Below are 15,831 nucleotides of genomic sequence, written 5' to 3'. Positions count from 1 at the left end.
GGTAGGACTACAAAGGGGATTTGAATTCATTCCTGTTTGTTTGCCCCAGCACATGACAGTGAAGAATGAACCATCTTCCAAACTAAAAGACCAAGCAAACAAGCACATTTGGGAACGATTTGTTCAACTAATGTTTAAAGTGAAAGATTACCTTTACTGTACGGTAATTGTTCACTGAGGAATCTTCTTTCAGGCTGTAAATAATGTTTTGTATTATCACTGTATTATTCACTTTCAGGAAACACGGGTTTTGCAGTACAAAGGTAGATCCATATTGGTTAAAATTCGTGTGGCATCTTTCTCCCCTCCCCCTTTAAAACTTTCAAAAAACAAACCTGAAAGATTAAATGATGTTTCCTATGCTTTAAATACTGGCGTTTAAAAACATAGACTGAACAGATTTTTAGATTGTTGAGACACTTTCAATTTCTGGCTGAAAAACTGCTGGGGATATCAGCTCAGACTTCTGCAGGCTGCACGGAAAGAGCATTTCAAAGGTCTGTACTTGCCAGAGCTCACTCCTTTGTGCTGTAGCACATTATTCTGGAAGCAGTGCTTCTACTCAACTCTTTTATGTTTTTCCAGAAAGAAAAGCACATTAGCTGAGTATCTCTCTTCCATAGGGCTAATGCTACTGCTAAAGATCAGAGTTCTCACACGAGCAACGCTAAGTGAGGGAACTTGATGTGCCTCTACAGTGTGTCTTTATCTCAGTTCCCAGCATTTAACTGGGATCATAGTACTCAGTCCTGTTTGCTTCCCAGTCAGGGAAGTTTCAGGGCTCTGAAATCATGGTATCAATTGCATACCACTATGGTATAAAAGCTGCTTTACAGTTCTGCACCCCAGCCCGCACCCTTTGCCTTGGAGAGGAAACTACTGCTCTCAAATTGTCCATGATGGATCCAGAAGCTCCTGCTGGTGTTATGTCTCAGTGGGACTGGAGGATGGCTTGGATATCCACATGGCCCAGAAAAGCAGCAGCTGCTGCTCCAGATCCTGCTGCCTCTGCCACTGTGCAAAGGATACTGGCACAAATAAAATTAACATCTGGCCTGTAACGCGAGTTATGCCGACTCTTAGCAGCACTAACACCTGAAATCCCCTAGGGGTTGGTCTGGAAACGAAACGACATGTAGAATTTACATTCAGGAATTATCCTGCCAGGAACAGTTCCTTACTTTCCTTCCCAATGTGTCAGCAGGATTAGCACTGAATCCACACAGAAAAACCCGCTGAAGACAGCGAGTGTTAATATGTAAATGTACCCAGTTGCAGAAATTAAGGACTGTATATATAAGGAAGCTTCTTCCCCTTTACTGATAAACCATTTTTATTTGCTGCATCTCAAAATACTAGATACTGTTTTGAGATATTGTTGGAATGCTACTCAAAACTTGATTCATAAACAACAGAATACTTAGGAGAAGATCACTGAAGGGGAAAAAGTAATAAAGTAATTAATAAAAAACTGTAGGATTGGATTTAAAACCAACAAATGGTACCAAATAAAAGGCAAGAATGCTTTGAAGAATAACTGTGAGTACTGATTCCTCCACTTACAGAATTTACACTTATAATGAGCAGTATCAGAGATAATTTATTCATCAAAAATAATCTTGTATCTCAAGCCTTGTCTTTCTCAAGATTGACTTTAATGTTTGCTGCTGAAATCTGAAGTGCTGGAAGTATGCATGTGCAAGAATATAGTTTGAAACGTAGTAACTCATTGTATAAAGCTACTTTACTCAGGACTGCTGAAGATATTTTCTCTCCTCACTGTCACATAATGCATGTTTCTAAACATCCATCTTCCACTTCTGTTTCTGTGGCAGTCACTGCCTTTTAATGTTGTCCTCAGCAAGGGAAGAATCAAGTTTGAGCTACAGACTTCAACGCTGCTTCCACTGATGTTATTTTGGCAGCATCCCCTGTACTATGAGCTTACGGAAGACTGGCTGTGGTTTTGAATATAGATCATCTCTATTCATATATTTTAATAAGACACTAGAAACATGACTATTTTACTTAGATGCTTCCTTGTACCATCTAAGACCTCTCTTTGCTATGTTAGAAACAGGCACTGTTGAATAACTGATGTATTTCCCCAAAGAAGAGTTCAACTTGCCTGGTTCCTAATCCTGTAATTACTTATGGATGTAGTTAAGAATACAAACACTTCCCTTGTAATCATGTGGAGAAGGACATGCTGAATCATGGCTTTTGCTATATAGTCTCAGTTTCTAGAGGTACTCCCATTAATTCACTCATAATAATGATACTTTTTTCTCCTACTTAAAAGAGTATTGTATCAACACATAAGGTTTTGCAGTGCAGATTTTCACAGCAAAACATTTTTTTGTTCTAAATATTATCTGTCTGAAGGTAAAGAAACATCCTAACCACCTGTTCAGTAAATATCGATTTAGCTTTTAGCCAAGCTTTTTGTTCTTCAAGAAAAAAGAATCAAGGTATGAAATCGTATTGATTGAACTGCCAAACTCAATGGCAAAATTCTCATTGGCTTTGGAATGGATCAGGATTTCACAAGGAACATTTATGTTTGTAGGGTGGGCTAGTTCTGGTAGTGTGGAGACTTACAGGGCGCTCACAAAATAAAAAAACAACATAGACTCAGCCATGCGGAACTATCAGAAATTGTTTAGACTGCCACACAACTTTTTTAGCTTTCCAATCACACACACACCTTCTCCAACTGCTCTTCCTGCTAAATAAATAAACCATAAAGAAAAGCCTAGAAAACAGCAAACAGCAACTAGTATACCAATGTAGATTTTTGTGAGGCTTGTATATAAAAATAATATATATAATAAAATCTTGTTTCACCCTCAATCCTCACTTAGGCATGATTGAAGCCAAATATGGAGAATAAACTGATTAATCAATTATTCTTTAGAACCTTGAAAAAAACTTCATATAAATTTTATATATTCCTGTTAATGCTCTAATACCAAAAATTCGGAAACAAATCAAATGTATATTTCTGCTGTTTCTGGTTTCACATGCTGTCTCAAACTTTATAGAGATGGCTTTCACTAATCCTGAAATAAACCCAACGCTGTTTCTACTCAGTAGGCTTTGGCCGCTCTATTCCCCCCCTCCCCCAGTTGTAAATTGTTTGACAAATATTCTCTTTCATGGTTCCCCACTGCTGGCATGCAACATCTTTAAAGAGTCAAAAGAGATAGAAGGGCTAAAAAGGCAACAGGTACATAATGCAGTAGACAGCTCAGTCTCTGGTTAAACTTGCTCAGCGTAACGAACAATAAGACTGTATTTTTTCTTCAGAGTGCAGGTGGAGAGGCCATGAATGAAAACAAATTTCTGAACACAGACTCCAGCACTGGATCAGTGGAAACAACCGTCAAGCCATTACCATTTAAAGATCCGAACTTCATCGTAAGTATATTATTTTAACATTATGAAATTCTAAACTCTTCAAATAAAACATTAACTAGGATTCTATTTAACCATATTGCTAATGTAAATATTAAGAAAGTCAGCTTAACAGCCAAATAAAAGGTCGGCAACTTTTAAGAAATTCATCTCAAGTCCATGCCACACTATGGTCCGAGTGCACACTATATTGTAGCATGAAAATGGCACTGGTCCAGAGGCAGAACTATTATATTAAGTTCTGGAACAGAGCCAGAAAACCTGCTAGATCAAGGTAAGTGCAGAAGTTTTATGATGTGGTATCTCACAAACTACCACAATTAGAGAGGAATAATTTATACCACTGTGAATGCAGGGATCCCATCTCCCAGTTCATAGCCAAGGCAGGCTGGAAAACAATTGAACTAGAAATCAGCCAGAGAGTCATTAGCAGCTGGCATTTTGCTCCTCTCCCGGTCCCTGAAACTCTAACAGACCTGTGGTGACTGTTCTTCCAGTAATTGCTAGATTCAGAAGCAAATGCTCCGTGCTCCCCAGAAGCCTGGCTTGCCGGTGCGCAGAAGTCATGTAAACTCTGACAGCTGACGAAATACAGGCTGCTAAAACACTCTGAGGTTTAAACTGGGGCAGAAGGTGAAGGAAGACTACAGCTAGTAATGCTGTCACTGCTAGGTTTGTTTTTAATATCTTTCTATCTTGCTGTGCCAGGGCCAACTCACTGGCACACTGTACAAATGCTTTCTAGACAAGCAAACTTCTCAGACTGCTGGTCCTAAGCCAGTACTTAGAAAGAAGGATTTTATCCCAGATTTTATTCTGTATGAATAAATACAACATCCCACAGCATAAAACCTGAGTAATCGGGCATCGCACAGCTCACTAAGCACAGGTTTGGCAGGCAGCATAAAATGAATCTCTGACTTGCCAGTCGCTCTATGTCTGCTTTGCAGACGGCTTCTGTCACGAGAGGGGCATTCAAATGACTGTATACTTTGCTCACTCTAATCCTCCAGTGAGCACCAGCGTCTTTGAGAAATGGGGCTTATTTCTGCCCAGAGGCATTACATGTAGCTTCCATATAGGATTTAAATAGCCAGGAGGCCTTGTGCTGATCCTTCATTTCTTAGAGGGATGTCACCATTTCCAAAGAGGCAATACTAATATGTGCGTGCTTGAAATAATAATGAATGTGCTGGCCCTTTGGCAACTGCTACAGAAAGAATAGGCAGTTCTAATAAGAACATGAAATTGTCCTCCCCAGTACAGTAACTAATTTGAGAAGAAATGTATTGAGTTTCAACTAGCTTTTTTTGTCAGTATGAACTGGTAGTAACAATTTGGGTGACTTTTTGCATTCTTTGCATCCTAATTTGCCTTAAAAGGAGTAAAATAAATCATGTCTGTCTCATAAATATGCCCAAGTTTGAACCATTAGCTCACTGCAGAGGATAGACTTAAAGCAGAGAATAAGGAAGAAATTACCTTTTTCTAAACTTCCTAAATGGAATTTGCATCCCTTGGCAATGGGGAAGGGGAGGAAGATCTGACAATTGTGTAGAGCAATGAATAGCTCCACCTGTCCTAACTCCATCTTTCTCTGAACTTCACTAGTGCAGAGGTAGCTCAGCTCATTTGGACTTGGAAGTCATTGCCTTTTGATTGTAAGTACGTGAGGTGATACTCACCCCCATTCCTAGGAGGCGTATGTTCATATAAACAACTTCTTTTGAGGAACCAGGTTACTGAAAAAAAAAACCATTATGCAATGATTTGGAGAAAAAATCATGTAATGAATTTGAATTAGTAATGTGATAGTACATCTACTTTTATCTCATATTCCAGCAGCCTCTCTTTTACAATGATCTCTAGATGTTACTCTCAGAGCAAATGTTTGCATGTACTTTCTATATTGGGTATCCATTGCCTAAACCTGATATATCATCAGCTCATGAGCATCTTTCCTGAATATATCTTACGTCTAAAGAAAAAGGCATTCTCATTGGATCCTTCCTCCTATCATTCTCAGCAATTTAACAGGCTAATTTATAAACCAATCACAGCAGAAATGTGTTTGCAGAAAGAACTTTGCTTAGTTTTGATGAGACTGATGTGGCAGGTAGTAATTATTAACAGAAATAACAACTCCTCAATTGTAAGAACATTTTCTTTTCTGAAGTAAAGCTGTAAATCTGTGTCCTTTGATCATTTAAAAGCAGTACAGAATGTTGTGCAGCTTCTGTCTCTGGAGGGACATAAATAAATTACTCTGTAGCAATCACACTTGATAACTGAAACTACCATTATAGTACCTGTGGCAAGCCTTCTATTAGTGTACCTTTCAAAATGCAAAATTGTCTTGGCAGCCAGCATTCTATTTACTACTCTTTTTCTATTCTTCTGTCTTCTATCCTTTGAAAGAAAAATAAAATTTCCAGAAAGTTTCTCATAGTGTTCATTACATTTTGCAAGATCAGTTATGTTTTCTACAGTCACGGATAATTTGTAAAGAGCTAGAGCTGCACCTGTAATATGCCATAAAAAAGGAGATAGAAAATTTAACTCTGTAATCACAATTTTAGACCCAACTTCATAGTAATAAGTTCTAATACGATGGGAAGTACATGCAGAATCCTGTAATCTCAGGCTAAACCTAACCACATTGATTTTCTATTTCCATGTAAAAAGCAGATTTTCATTTCTTCAGTTAATCCTAAACATAGTAGCTTTGACACAGTCCAAAAAGCTTTGTTTTTCTTGCAGCCAGGATTAAAGTGTACAGTATATTAGCCTGCTGATGAAATAAGTGAGGATAACAAATCATTTATGACAAGATGAGACGTATCAGAAAGACTATGAAATAGAAGCGTCACACTCTGAAATAGTATTCTTTATTTATTTCTCCTCTAAACACCGTATTTTTAATTCTAGCACTCCGGCATTGGTGGAGCAGCAGCTGGCAAGAAGAACAGAACTTGGAAGAACCTAAAACAAATTCTTGCTTCTGAAAGGGCATTGCCATGGCAACTAAATGATCCGAGCTGTAAGCTGCTTAGACGCTTTGCATGTATTTATAAATAATAAAATCCACACTAATAACTTTCTTTAAAACAAACCTAAATTATTTCATCAGTGCATGCAGCATCCTGCTTGAACAGGGTCCAGTAGTACATTTAAGACTAGTCCAATCACACTCACCAGCCCTAAATGGAAAGTAGGGGGAAGCAAATGATTTGGAGTGTTGTTACAAACTTCAAATACATTTGGGGAGAGAGTTTAATAAAGGAAATGTATTTATCCAAACCGGGTCAGAAACTGCTTATTCCCATCGTGTTTTTGTCACCTCTTCACTGCTGAGGAGCCTCCTCCTCTGCATACAGCCCAAATGTCTTCTGACGGGTGGCTGCTGCTTGATTAGCTATATTTGAACTATTTTCAAATGGATTCTGTTAAGCCACATACCTGCAGTAGCTTAGACCTCAGCTGAAGTTTCGAATCCAGCTCCTTATCCTAGATTCTTGGGAGATTTAAATGCAACATCTCCTATTTAGTTCAGCACAGCTGAAACTACACTATTAGCAGTCCTGATTAGCAGTCCTAGCTGGTGTACATCTACAGGAGCAGAATTACAGCAGTGGTCTTAATCTAGGTATACTTCAAGTCTACTCATAAACTAGGATACTATTGAACGTAGCTGGAGACTGAATTTGATCATCAGATGTTACTTAAGCAAGCAGAGGCATTTGAGAATTGAGCATATGCATACAGTTTTTGTCAGACTTGGTGCTTTATCCAAAAATAGCTTGCAATTTTTTTGAAGTGTTTTAGACACAACTGTTAGAGAAAAATGCAGACTACTGTGAGTTCCTGGCTATTGTAACTGACAATCTGCTGATGTTGCTATTTCTATTATGTTCTGTTTGCAACAGTAAATTTACAGGATTTTTTTTAAGAAGACGGGAACAGAAATTCAGTTGCATATTTACAGCCAGCTGTCTGTGGCATTAGTGTCTTTTGGATTATGAGATGATGAGTTAGAAATTTGATATAGATGGAGCGTTTGAATTGATCATAGCTTCTGAATGAAGTGCAAGGGAGATCAGCGAAGGAGGAAAAAAATTAGTCAGGTACGAGATACTTTTGTAAACATCCAAAACTGGGAATTTAACTACTTAAACATACCAACTGTGTCTTAAAAATGTGTATGAGTGAGAGTTTCTATCTAGAAGGCACCAAAGAACAGCAATTTCCATCATTTGATTTAAACATTCAGACAATTTTCTAGGTCATTGAGTGGGCTTAAAGTGGTACATGCTTAAAGATTTAACTGATTTAAAAGATTACTTTGCTTTTCTGGATTATAGTATTTCAGAGCTGCAATCTCGAGCAATGTTTTGTGGTCTTAACATACAGAATGTGTACGATAACGGCTATTCTTTCCAAATAACTGACTGCAAGGGAATTCATTAAGACTTGGAACAAATCAACACATTTTGAACTAGCTCTCACATTTTTCCTTTTGGGGAGGGCAGTTCTGCTTACTGAACTCCTATTAGAGAGGTGAGCAGAATCAGGCTGTTGTTTAACAGTGCTAACAGGCTAAATGTTTTCAGAGGTAATTCTGCTTCATATTTCTTTGCCTTAGTGCTGCTAGTTAATAGAGACCTCAGAAAGCAAAGGCAGCAGTTTAAAGTATTGTTACCTATTCATATTTTGGGTTTATGTTTTAAAATATACATAGCACACTGGATTTATCCCTTTGTTTGTCTCTAGATTTTAATATTGATGCTCCTCCTTCCTTTAAGCCTGCCAAGAAATATTCTGACATTTCAGGACTTCCGGTAAGTATTTTATTTTTCTCTTCAAAATTGGCATCTCAGTTTCCACAGCTGAAATAATGCTGGTGCATGCTTTTGTAAAAGATGTACTTGCTGAGGTTCCTATTCCACCTTGTGCTTAATAGTTGTCCAGTGATTTAGGCCCAAACCCCAAATACTGTTTCTACATCACAAAATCCTTAGGTTGTTAATAGGTGTCAGGACAGATTAAATACCTTGTCCTGCCAGGTGGCTCCTATCACACCATTTTTCCAGCTGTAGAGTCTGCATTGGTCCCCATCATTTCTGATTTTTAGATTGTTACAGTGAAAGCTGGTAGCCCACATGCTCCGTGACTGCTAACTTTGCCAAGCTTTAACCACACAGACTGAAACCTTCCATGCTGAGTGTTTGCCTGAGGCTGATTTATTTCATTCTATCTTTTAGAGAAAGTTTCAAAAAGATGGCTCAGCATTTTCCAAGAGTGAGATTAGGCAAAATTATATTGATTGGCCCAGGTTTAAAAAAACAACTTGTTATCATTGCTCTCAAACTTTCCCTCAAACAAATCAGCCCGGGACAGGCACTTGGCATGGACTTTTGAGAATTTCAGATACCCTCATACTTCAGAGCTGGAACTTGGAGTTTGGCAGATGTATAGCCTGTGTGTCACGCATGGGCTCTTTTACATGGTTTTGTTAAGGAAAATAGAAAAAGAAAAGGAGGAAAAAAAAAAACAACCACATTTGCACATGCTCCAAAAAGTCTCGGTAGTTACAATTTGGCACTTGAATTCCCCAAAGATTCTGTTGGCACAAAACAGGAGTAAAGTAATTGAATTCTGCCCAACAAAAGTTTTGTATCTGCTGCTGACACTGTTCCTAAGTGACATGAATAATTTTATTTAAAACAAAACAGGTGTTAGTAACAGCACATCTTTTCACTTTTCACCTTCAGCCCCCAGTGATTTATTTTGCAGAAGCCTATGCCTTTATTACAATAGAAATGAATGGGAGTGTTATATTTTGGACTATAAAAAGGGTTAAGGAATGGTTACGCTAAGTAACTGCAATAATGAAAACTTTGTAATGTCAAAGAGCCTCAGACAGAATTTCTGGGTCCCTTCCCTCAGTTTAATCTATTTCTCATCCACAGGGCACTAGCCCACCTCACAGGGTTGATATCACCTCATAGAGGTGCCTGTCAATATACATTTGTTATGTTGATGCAGGTTAACCCAGCACCTTGCATTCTGCACACTGAATTAGGTCAAAGTCCCTGTTGGGAAAAAAATAATGGGTGAGCACTTAATTAAGTACTGCCTTACAGTGGATACACAGGGCAAGGCATCGAAGAATAGCTATAGGGGCAACTGTAATCCTGCACATCCTAACATTTGAGTTCTTGATTTAGTAGCATATGTTTTCTGTGACTTTTTTAAGGAACACATTTAAATTAGGCACCAAGGAGGTGGCATGTTTCCAGCCTGTGCCTTTGAGCATGATTTGGAAGTGGAGAGGGTTGCTCAGATGGAGGCTGGTAACCCTTAGTGTTCAAGAGGGAATGGGAAAGCAACATCTCCCGCACAGATGAACTGATAGGCAGAAAATGGAAGAGAATGCGCAGGAACTTAGGGAAAATAATTCCCTCAGCCAGGCAGACTTACAGTCTTGTAAGAGTATTGCTTTGATATAATAGTAACTCATTTTCAGACAAGAAGAGGAGTCAGTTGAATAAGGAACTTGGCATATACACCCCTACTCTATATAAAGGTGCAGTGGATGGAGGAAGGGGGATAAGCAGACGTGAAATAATAATGAGTAGATGTCACCAAAATAGCAAAAATTCCATACTGGGTCACTTAATGATGTTCATCTGTTTCCTATCCTCTCCCCTCAGAGTCGCTTTGCAAGTACTAATAGCATTCACACCAGGTGTTATTAGAGTTGCTGCAACATCTCTGACCTGTGAAGGGCTTATGCAGGACAGAAGACATAAGGGCGTAAGTCGCTTTCACTGCCCCATCTCCAAGGAACCAAATAATGCTTTCCAGCATTGGCCTTAGAGGCATTTCAAAACTAGTTAGTCACTGCACCTGTAGCGAGATGATGATGCAGGTTATAGATGCGAGTGAAAACAGTGTCCCTACCAGCTAAGGGTCAGTTTAGCCATAGGAGATAAGAGTCTTCCTCTCAGTTCCTCAGTTTTTCTTTACCAGCTTCTCCTTTCCATCCTTTCCAGTGATTTATGTACTCTAACTATTCTAGCTCGGTATAAATACTCACCTTTCTATATAAATCCATTGAGTGCTGCTTTTGTTTCCTTTTTCGTCTTTCCACTTTTTTTTTCCTTAATTTTCCATCCTCTAATAACATCATGAGTCAAGTTTCCTATTTTACCTGGCCTGCAAGGTTTCTCCAGACTATGATAAAAATAAAGTGTTTAAAAAAAAAAATCTTATTAAGATAACTGAGACAGCGTGTCCTTTAAATTGCTAAGCTAGAAACGTTTCATAAGAAGCACTACATATATTTTCAAGATCATTTCCTAGTGGGAAGATATGTGGGGTAATAGAATATTTTAGAAATCTAGTATAAAAAAAAGTCCCTGTATTTTCTGTGTAAAATCTGAAAGCATTTGTGTAAGAATATATTTCCTATGGGAATATTGGATTCCCCACGGGGAAAAAAAAAAGTAAAATAAATTCCTTAGCATTACCCATTTAGGGAAGGATTAAATGGTCTAGCAGGTACAAAAAAAAAAAAGAGAAGTGTATTAAAACACTCCCATCAGTATACCTGCAGTTATATTAAATGCCACAATTAAATTCTACTGATCCTCTTCTCTTCCTGTAACATAAATGGAATTAAATTTATCAATGGTCTAAGCAGAGCAGAAAATTTGTATTTGTAAGGCAGCCTAGAATTCAAAAGCTATTATCTACTATATTGACACTGTAAAATAAAACTATTATTTCCAACCTTGCAAGATGAGTATTTAGATATTTTAACATGAAAAACAGAGTAATTTATTGTAAAGCAGATTTAAAAAAAACCCCAAACTTTCAAATTTTTATATTTCTCTTTTCTGAAAATGGATCAGCCTTGTTACTATAGAAACAGACTGAGATAACCAATTTATTGTATTTGAAAAGCGTGTATCTGTGGCCTTTGACTTAGTTTCTAAACACGACAGAGTTTTTTCTTTGCAAAGTCACCTTACTTAACTTTTCTAATCTGTTTTAATTATTGCTGAGTTAGTGGTAAGGTTTGTTTTCAGACTGAAGTCATGGCGTAAATGAGTAGTTACCCTACAAGAGTGTGTGCAGACAGTACAGCCCAATAGGAAGTATCAGAATGGTGAAGAACTGCCATCCTATTTTTAATGTATTTGAGATTGGTGCGCAACACAAATTGCAGATATTGCTTGGCTAGTTTATTACAGAATCACGCACATTTGAGAAGCAGTCTACTTGGTTAGCTTTTTCTTACATGAGACCAGATTTAAAGTGTGAATAAAAATAAATTTATACCTGCTGTAAGCACGAAGTTACCACTAGGGATAAATTTACTCCTAATGTCCTAATTTTGCCATTTGTTTGGAAACTAATTGATGGCTTGACTGTTAGCTGACTACATTTAATTAACCTTGTGCCTTTTATTTGTAAAGAAACAAGCTACAAATAACACTTAATTTTCTGCTAAGTCTTATCAGGCCAGACGATTGACTGGGTTGTTACCATGGTCAACAGATCCTTTCCTAGATAAACATGGTAGATGGCTTTGCACTTCAACGACATAGATGGAGGGAATGCTCCAGCTCTCATGGCCTTTTCTTTTTTAGTAGCAAGCTCTTAAGGGATCTCAACTGCCTATGCCTTGCAGCCTGCCACCATCTCCTGTTAAAGAAAGGTACAGAAGACACTTTCAGAGCCTTGGCAGGCACTCGGGAATACAATGCTGAACAGGAGGTGATTGTCCTGGAGGCTGAAGGTGGAGAGGCGATCCCCTTCCAGCCCAGCCTCCTGTGCTGCCCCCTGAGCTCATCCGAGCTCAAGGTTTCTGTAGCAACAAGGAAGGGGAGAAGATGGAAGGAAACTGGCAGCGCTCCCAGGCACCCAGGTCCAAATATAGCAGAGGATACCAGCGTAGCCCAGGGTTAGCTGGCCAGGCTACAATCCTGAGAGCAGGCGTCTGTAGCAAAGCACAACGCTGAGTTCAAATTTCTTATCAGTTCAGTCACAGAACCATAAGCTGAGACTCCCTTGCTTTAACAACCACTTTAAAGTAAATTAAAAGCTAAGTTGTATGCAGGAAGAGAAAATCAGTCCAAAGCTATCAGAGCACCCATAATTCAGCCTCTTTGTGGGTAATTTATTGGCAGCAGCCTGACTCTTTGGAGAGCTGCCTTGTGAGAGACTGCACAAGGCACAGAGTTGCTAGGGTGAGTTTAGAGAGTTGAGGAATTTCTTTTGCACTGGATTTTGTATGAAACTATTTCAGCCCTCTGTTATGTTTAATGCATTTCTAATGTGATTTTATAGGGGTCTGTTAACTTCTCGCAAGTTCTGACATGAGGAGAAAGAAAAAAAAAAGCACAAACTTTTGGTCACATGGTAGAACAGCAGTGCTGTTACTGGGAAAAGAAACTCACTATTTTGTGGTCTTGTAATTAGACACTTTTTTTAGTATTCTGTTTCGAGACGTTCTTTGAATAGTGTCTCTGCTATTGTTTCTTTTTCAGGCAAATTACACAGATCCCCAGAGCAAGCTGAGATTTAGTACTATTGAAGAATTTGCCTATATTCGGATGCTCCCTTCAGATGTGGTTACAGGATACCTGGCTCTAAGGAAAGCAACAAGCATTGTTTCCTGAAGAGACCAAATATTGTTGCATATCGCTTGTGAACAGTGCTAACTTCGAGAATTGTAATGGAAACTGACTGTGGGACTGAGGTTCCTTAAAACTATCCATGGATATTTACATCTGGAAGTAGTTGATGATACATGGATTTGAAGAACATACGGATTTAATTTTGATAAATGCTGATATTTGTTAGTTTTCCAATTTGTAAGCAATTTGGTTTGGTGAACAGAGTAACTTAGACCTTAAGGATACGTATCTGCACCATAATGTCTAAGTTATATTAATTTCTGTAGAGATAGGATTTCATCTCCACCCTCTATATTTTATGTACTGCTCTGGCTCAGAAGAGTCATTTAAATTAAGGGAAAGGTACCAAGATTTCCCAACTTCTAAACCTGCTTTGCAGATGTCACTTGGCTATGAAGAATTTTGTCCCATCTGTAAAATGAAGCTAAAATACCCAGCAAGTGCAGCTATTGTGATAACTGTTTATGGTACCGAGCACTGTGGAAATGAACAGCTTCACACAACTATTTGCACTGAAGAACTGTCAGCATAAATAAAGTTGGACTCAAACTTGTTTTTAAAATATCCTAATGAATATGCCTAACAGGATCACCAGGTAACTCTTCCTCGTGACACTTTGTAGGTTTTGAGTGCTTCCTTTTACAACCCGCCTATTCTTTTACCTTTGCTAGTTAGTACAATATTAGTACTAATCAGTACAAAATAGTACCAATTTCCCAGACTTTTAAAAAATTATGCTAAAAATAGCAGGAATTCCACAGTCCAGTGACATTCTGACACCCAGATGGTCTTCAGCAAGGCAAGACCTCCTAGATCAGGACACTGACCTTTGCACCATGAGGTACAACAGAGTAATGGATAACAACTGAACATTGTCACCCTTTAGAGGCAGGAGACCGAAGGGGAGTTTGGACTTTTGCTGGGGGTGCTGACAGGGACGTGCCGACATCAGAATGACTAGGATTTCCTGAAACTAAGTCTAGGGGCATGGGGGCAGAGCGTTTTCTGCCCATTCTTTCTTTTTGCCTTCTGTCTTACGACAAGCTGCTGATTTGTTGTCTTCCCACTTCTGCATCTTTGTCCCAGCCTTAGACTCCTGTCAATTTTTAATCTGGACTCCAAGTTCAGGCTCAGCCATTCCTAGCCTCTAACCATACAGCCTTCACACCCATACTCCGCCAACTGCCCTGTAGCTGTGGCACTCACCTCCCTTAGCTCCCTGAGCCCAGTGGGTGTCGGCCAGAATAGCTGCTGGGCGAGTTACCACTTGCTGTGGGAATGTTCTCTTCCTGTGTGCAAAACTGCCAGGTGGAAGGATTTGTCCCATAGCTTGTTAGTCCTAGACTACCCAGGTCACTAAGGAGGCGAGACACTAATCACAATTGCCCACAGAAGTCCTGTCTCACCCAAGTTCCATCATGGACATCAGGATCTTGTGCAAGGCACCTCTTTTCTCCGACTGCACGAGCAGCACACAGCAGTGACTAGTTAGTGTCTAAGCTGCACCTTGAATGCACGTTTCTATAGACACAATCATTATTAGAACATTTTTTTTTCTCATTGAAGGAGTAAATATGCAGAGCGTTATTAATGCTAGTTTAATTTTAACTCCAAAACAGGAAAAACAATAATGGGATACATTGTTTAGTGAAAGTCTGTGGGACTCGTTCCTCAGTTTTTGTGATCTAATATTTACAAAAACAAAGTAATTTAAAAAGTCTTTGACATGCTTACAATAGATCCTTCAAAGCCCTGGATACCAGATAATGCTACAACTGTATCACAGAACAAAAAAAGAATAAGACAGGATATCTCTCTTCATGCCAGCAAGCATCCAAGCCACATTCTCTTTGCATCCAAGTTTTAGAATGGATGTTCTTAACTTACTTTACATACTGAAGATGTGTTTATAAGATAAGCTTAACACTGATATGAAAAGAAAACAAGTAGAACTTCTGTAAGACCATTTATGCTTTAAATAAGCAGAGAGGAGCTCAGAAAATAACATTTTACCAGCTTGTTCTCTCCCACAAATATTTTTAACATTCTTTGGGACTAACTGTTTAGGAACTCAGTCTCCTTCACCATCAGAAGTGCTCCACGCACCCCTGCGCTGTATATTAAAATGTTGCTTCTCAGCTAATTTCTACCGCATGGTGTTTATGCATTCCATTTTCAAAACCTAAGTGTCCTACTGGATCATTCGTCATCAGGAAAGTAAATACGGCTTAGATTTGGCAAAAAAGTTAGGGACGCTTCTCTTAATGTTTTCTGTCCATATGATGGCTGCAAGATTCCCTTTCCTTCCTTGTTTCTTCCTTTGTTAGCTACTGGCCCTTTTCTCTTAGTCAGTAGTACCTCACTTTCACTCATTAGGCTGTGCAGTAACCAAGCCAAGAGTGAGGAGTCATCCACCAGCACCATTCAGCCGTACACTGATCAACAGCAGTTTACTATGTGGAACAATCAAAACGAATTTGTTTTAGCAGGAAGCTGAGGACAGAAAAGCTTCAGCATCCAACATGTACATCGTCCTTCTAGGTCCTTTTGGGAACAGTCCGACTAGGTCTTTTTTGGGAACAGCACATGGACCTGCTGCTATCATCAGTGCTTTCTATGAGAGAACTGAGCAATACCTCCCGCACTATATAGAATAGAAAACAGGGATAAGAGAAGAGCTCGTCTGTACCACAGAGTAGTTTTAAAG

At 38.9% G+C, this 15,831-nt stretch overlaps 1 protein-coding gene across 2 annotated transcripts in view; it reads left to right on the top strand.

The window, feature by feature from the left end:
* Positions 1-15,363, top strand: part of INO80C (INO80 complex subunit C) — a 33,219-nt gene extending 17,856 nt beyond the window's left edge. Inside the window, exons 2-6 of one of the 2 annotated variants that reach the window (XR_012463244.1) lie at positions 3,310-3,420; positions 6,346-6,457; positions 8,188-8,255; positions 10,131-10,233; positions 12,975-13,681. Coding sequence is in view for 1 of the 2 variants with exons in the window: in XM_074146624.1 (XP_074002725.1) it covers positions 3,310-3,420; positions 6,346-6,457; positions 8,188-8,255; positions 12,975-13,106 (423 nt within the window). In the remaining variant the exon portion in view is untranslated. Of the gene's footprint in view, positions 1-3,309; positions 3,421-6,345; positions 6,458-8,187; positions 8,256-10,130; positions 10,234-12,974 lie in introns of both variants that reach the window. The other variant, XM_074146624.1, reaches the window with a different exon arrangement.
* The last annotated feature ends 468 nt before the right edge of the window (positions 15,364-15,831 follow it).

This window comes from Numenius arquata, chromosome 4 (genome assembly GCF_964106895.1).
Source record: "Numenius arquata chromosome 4, bNumArq3.hap1.1, whole genome shotgun sequence".
NCBI lineage: Eukaryota > Metazoa > Chordata > Aves > Charadriiformes > Scolopacidae > Numenius > Numenius arquata.
The sequence above is the reverse complement of the archived record's forward strand: the minus strand, read 5'-3'. Positions and strand labels throughout refer to the sequence as shown.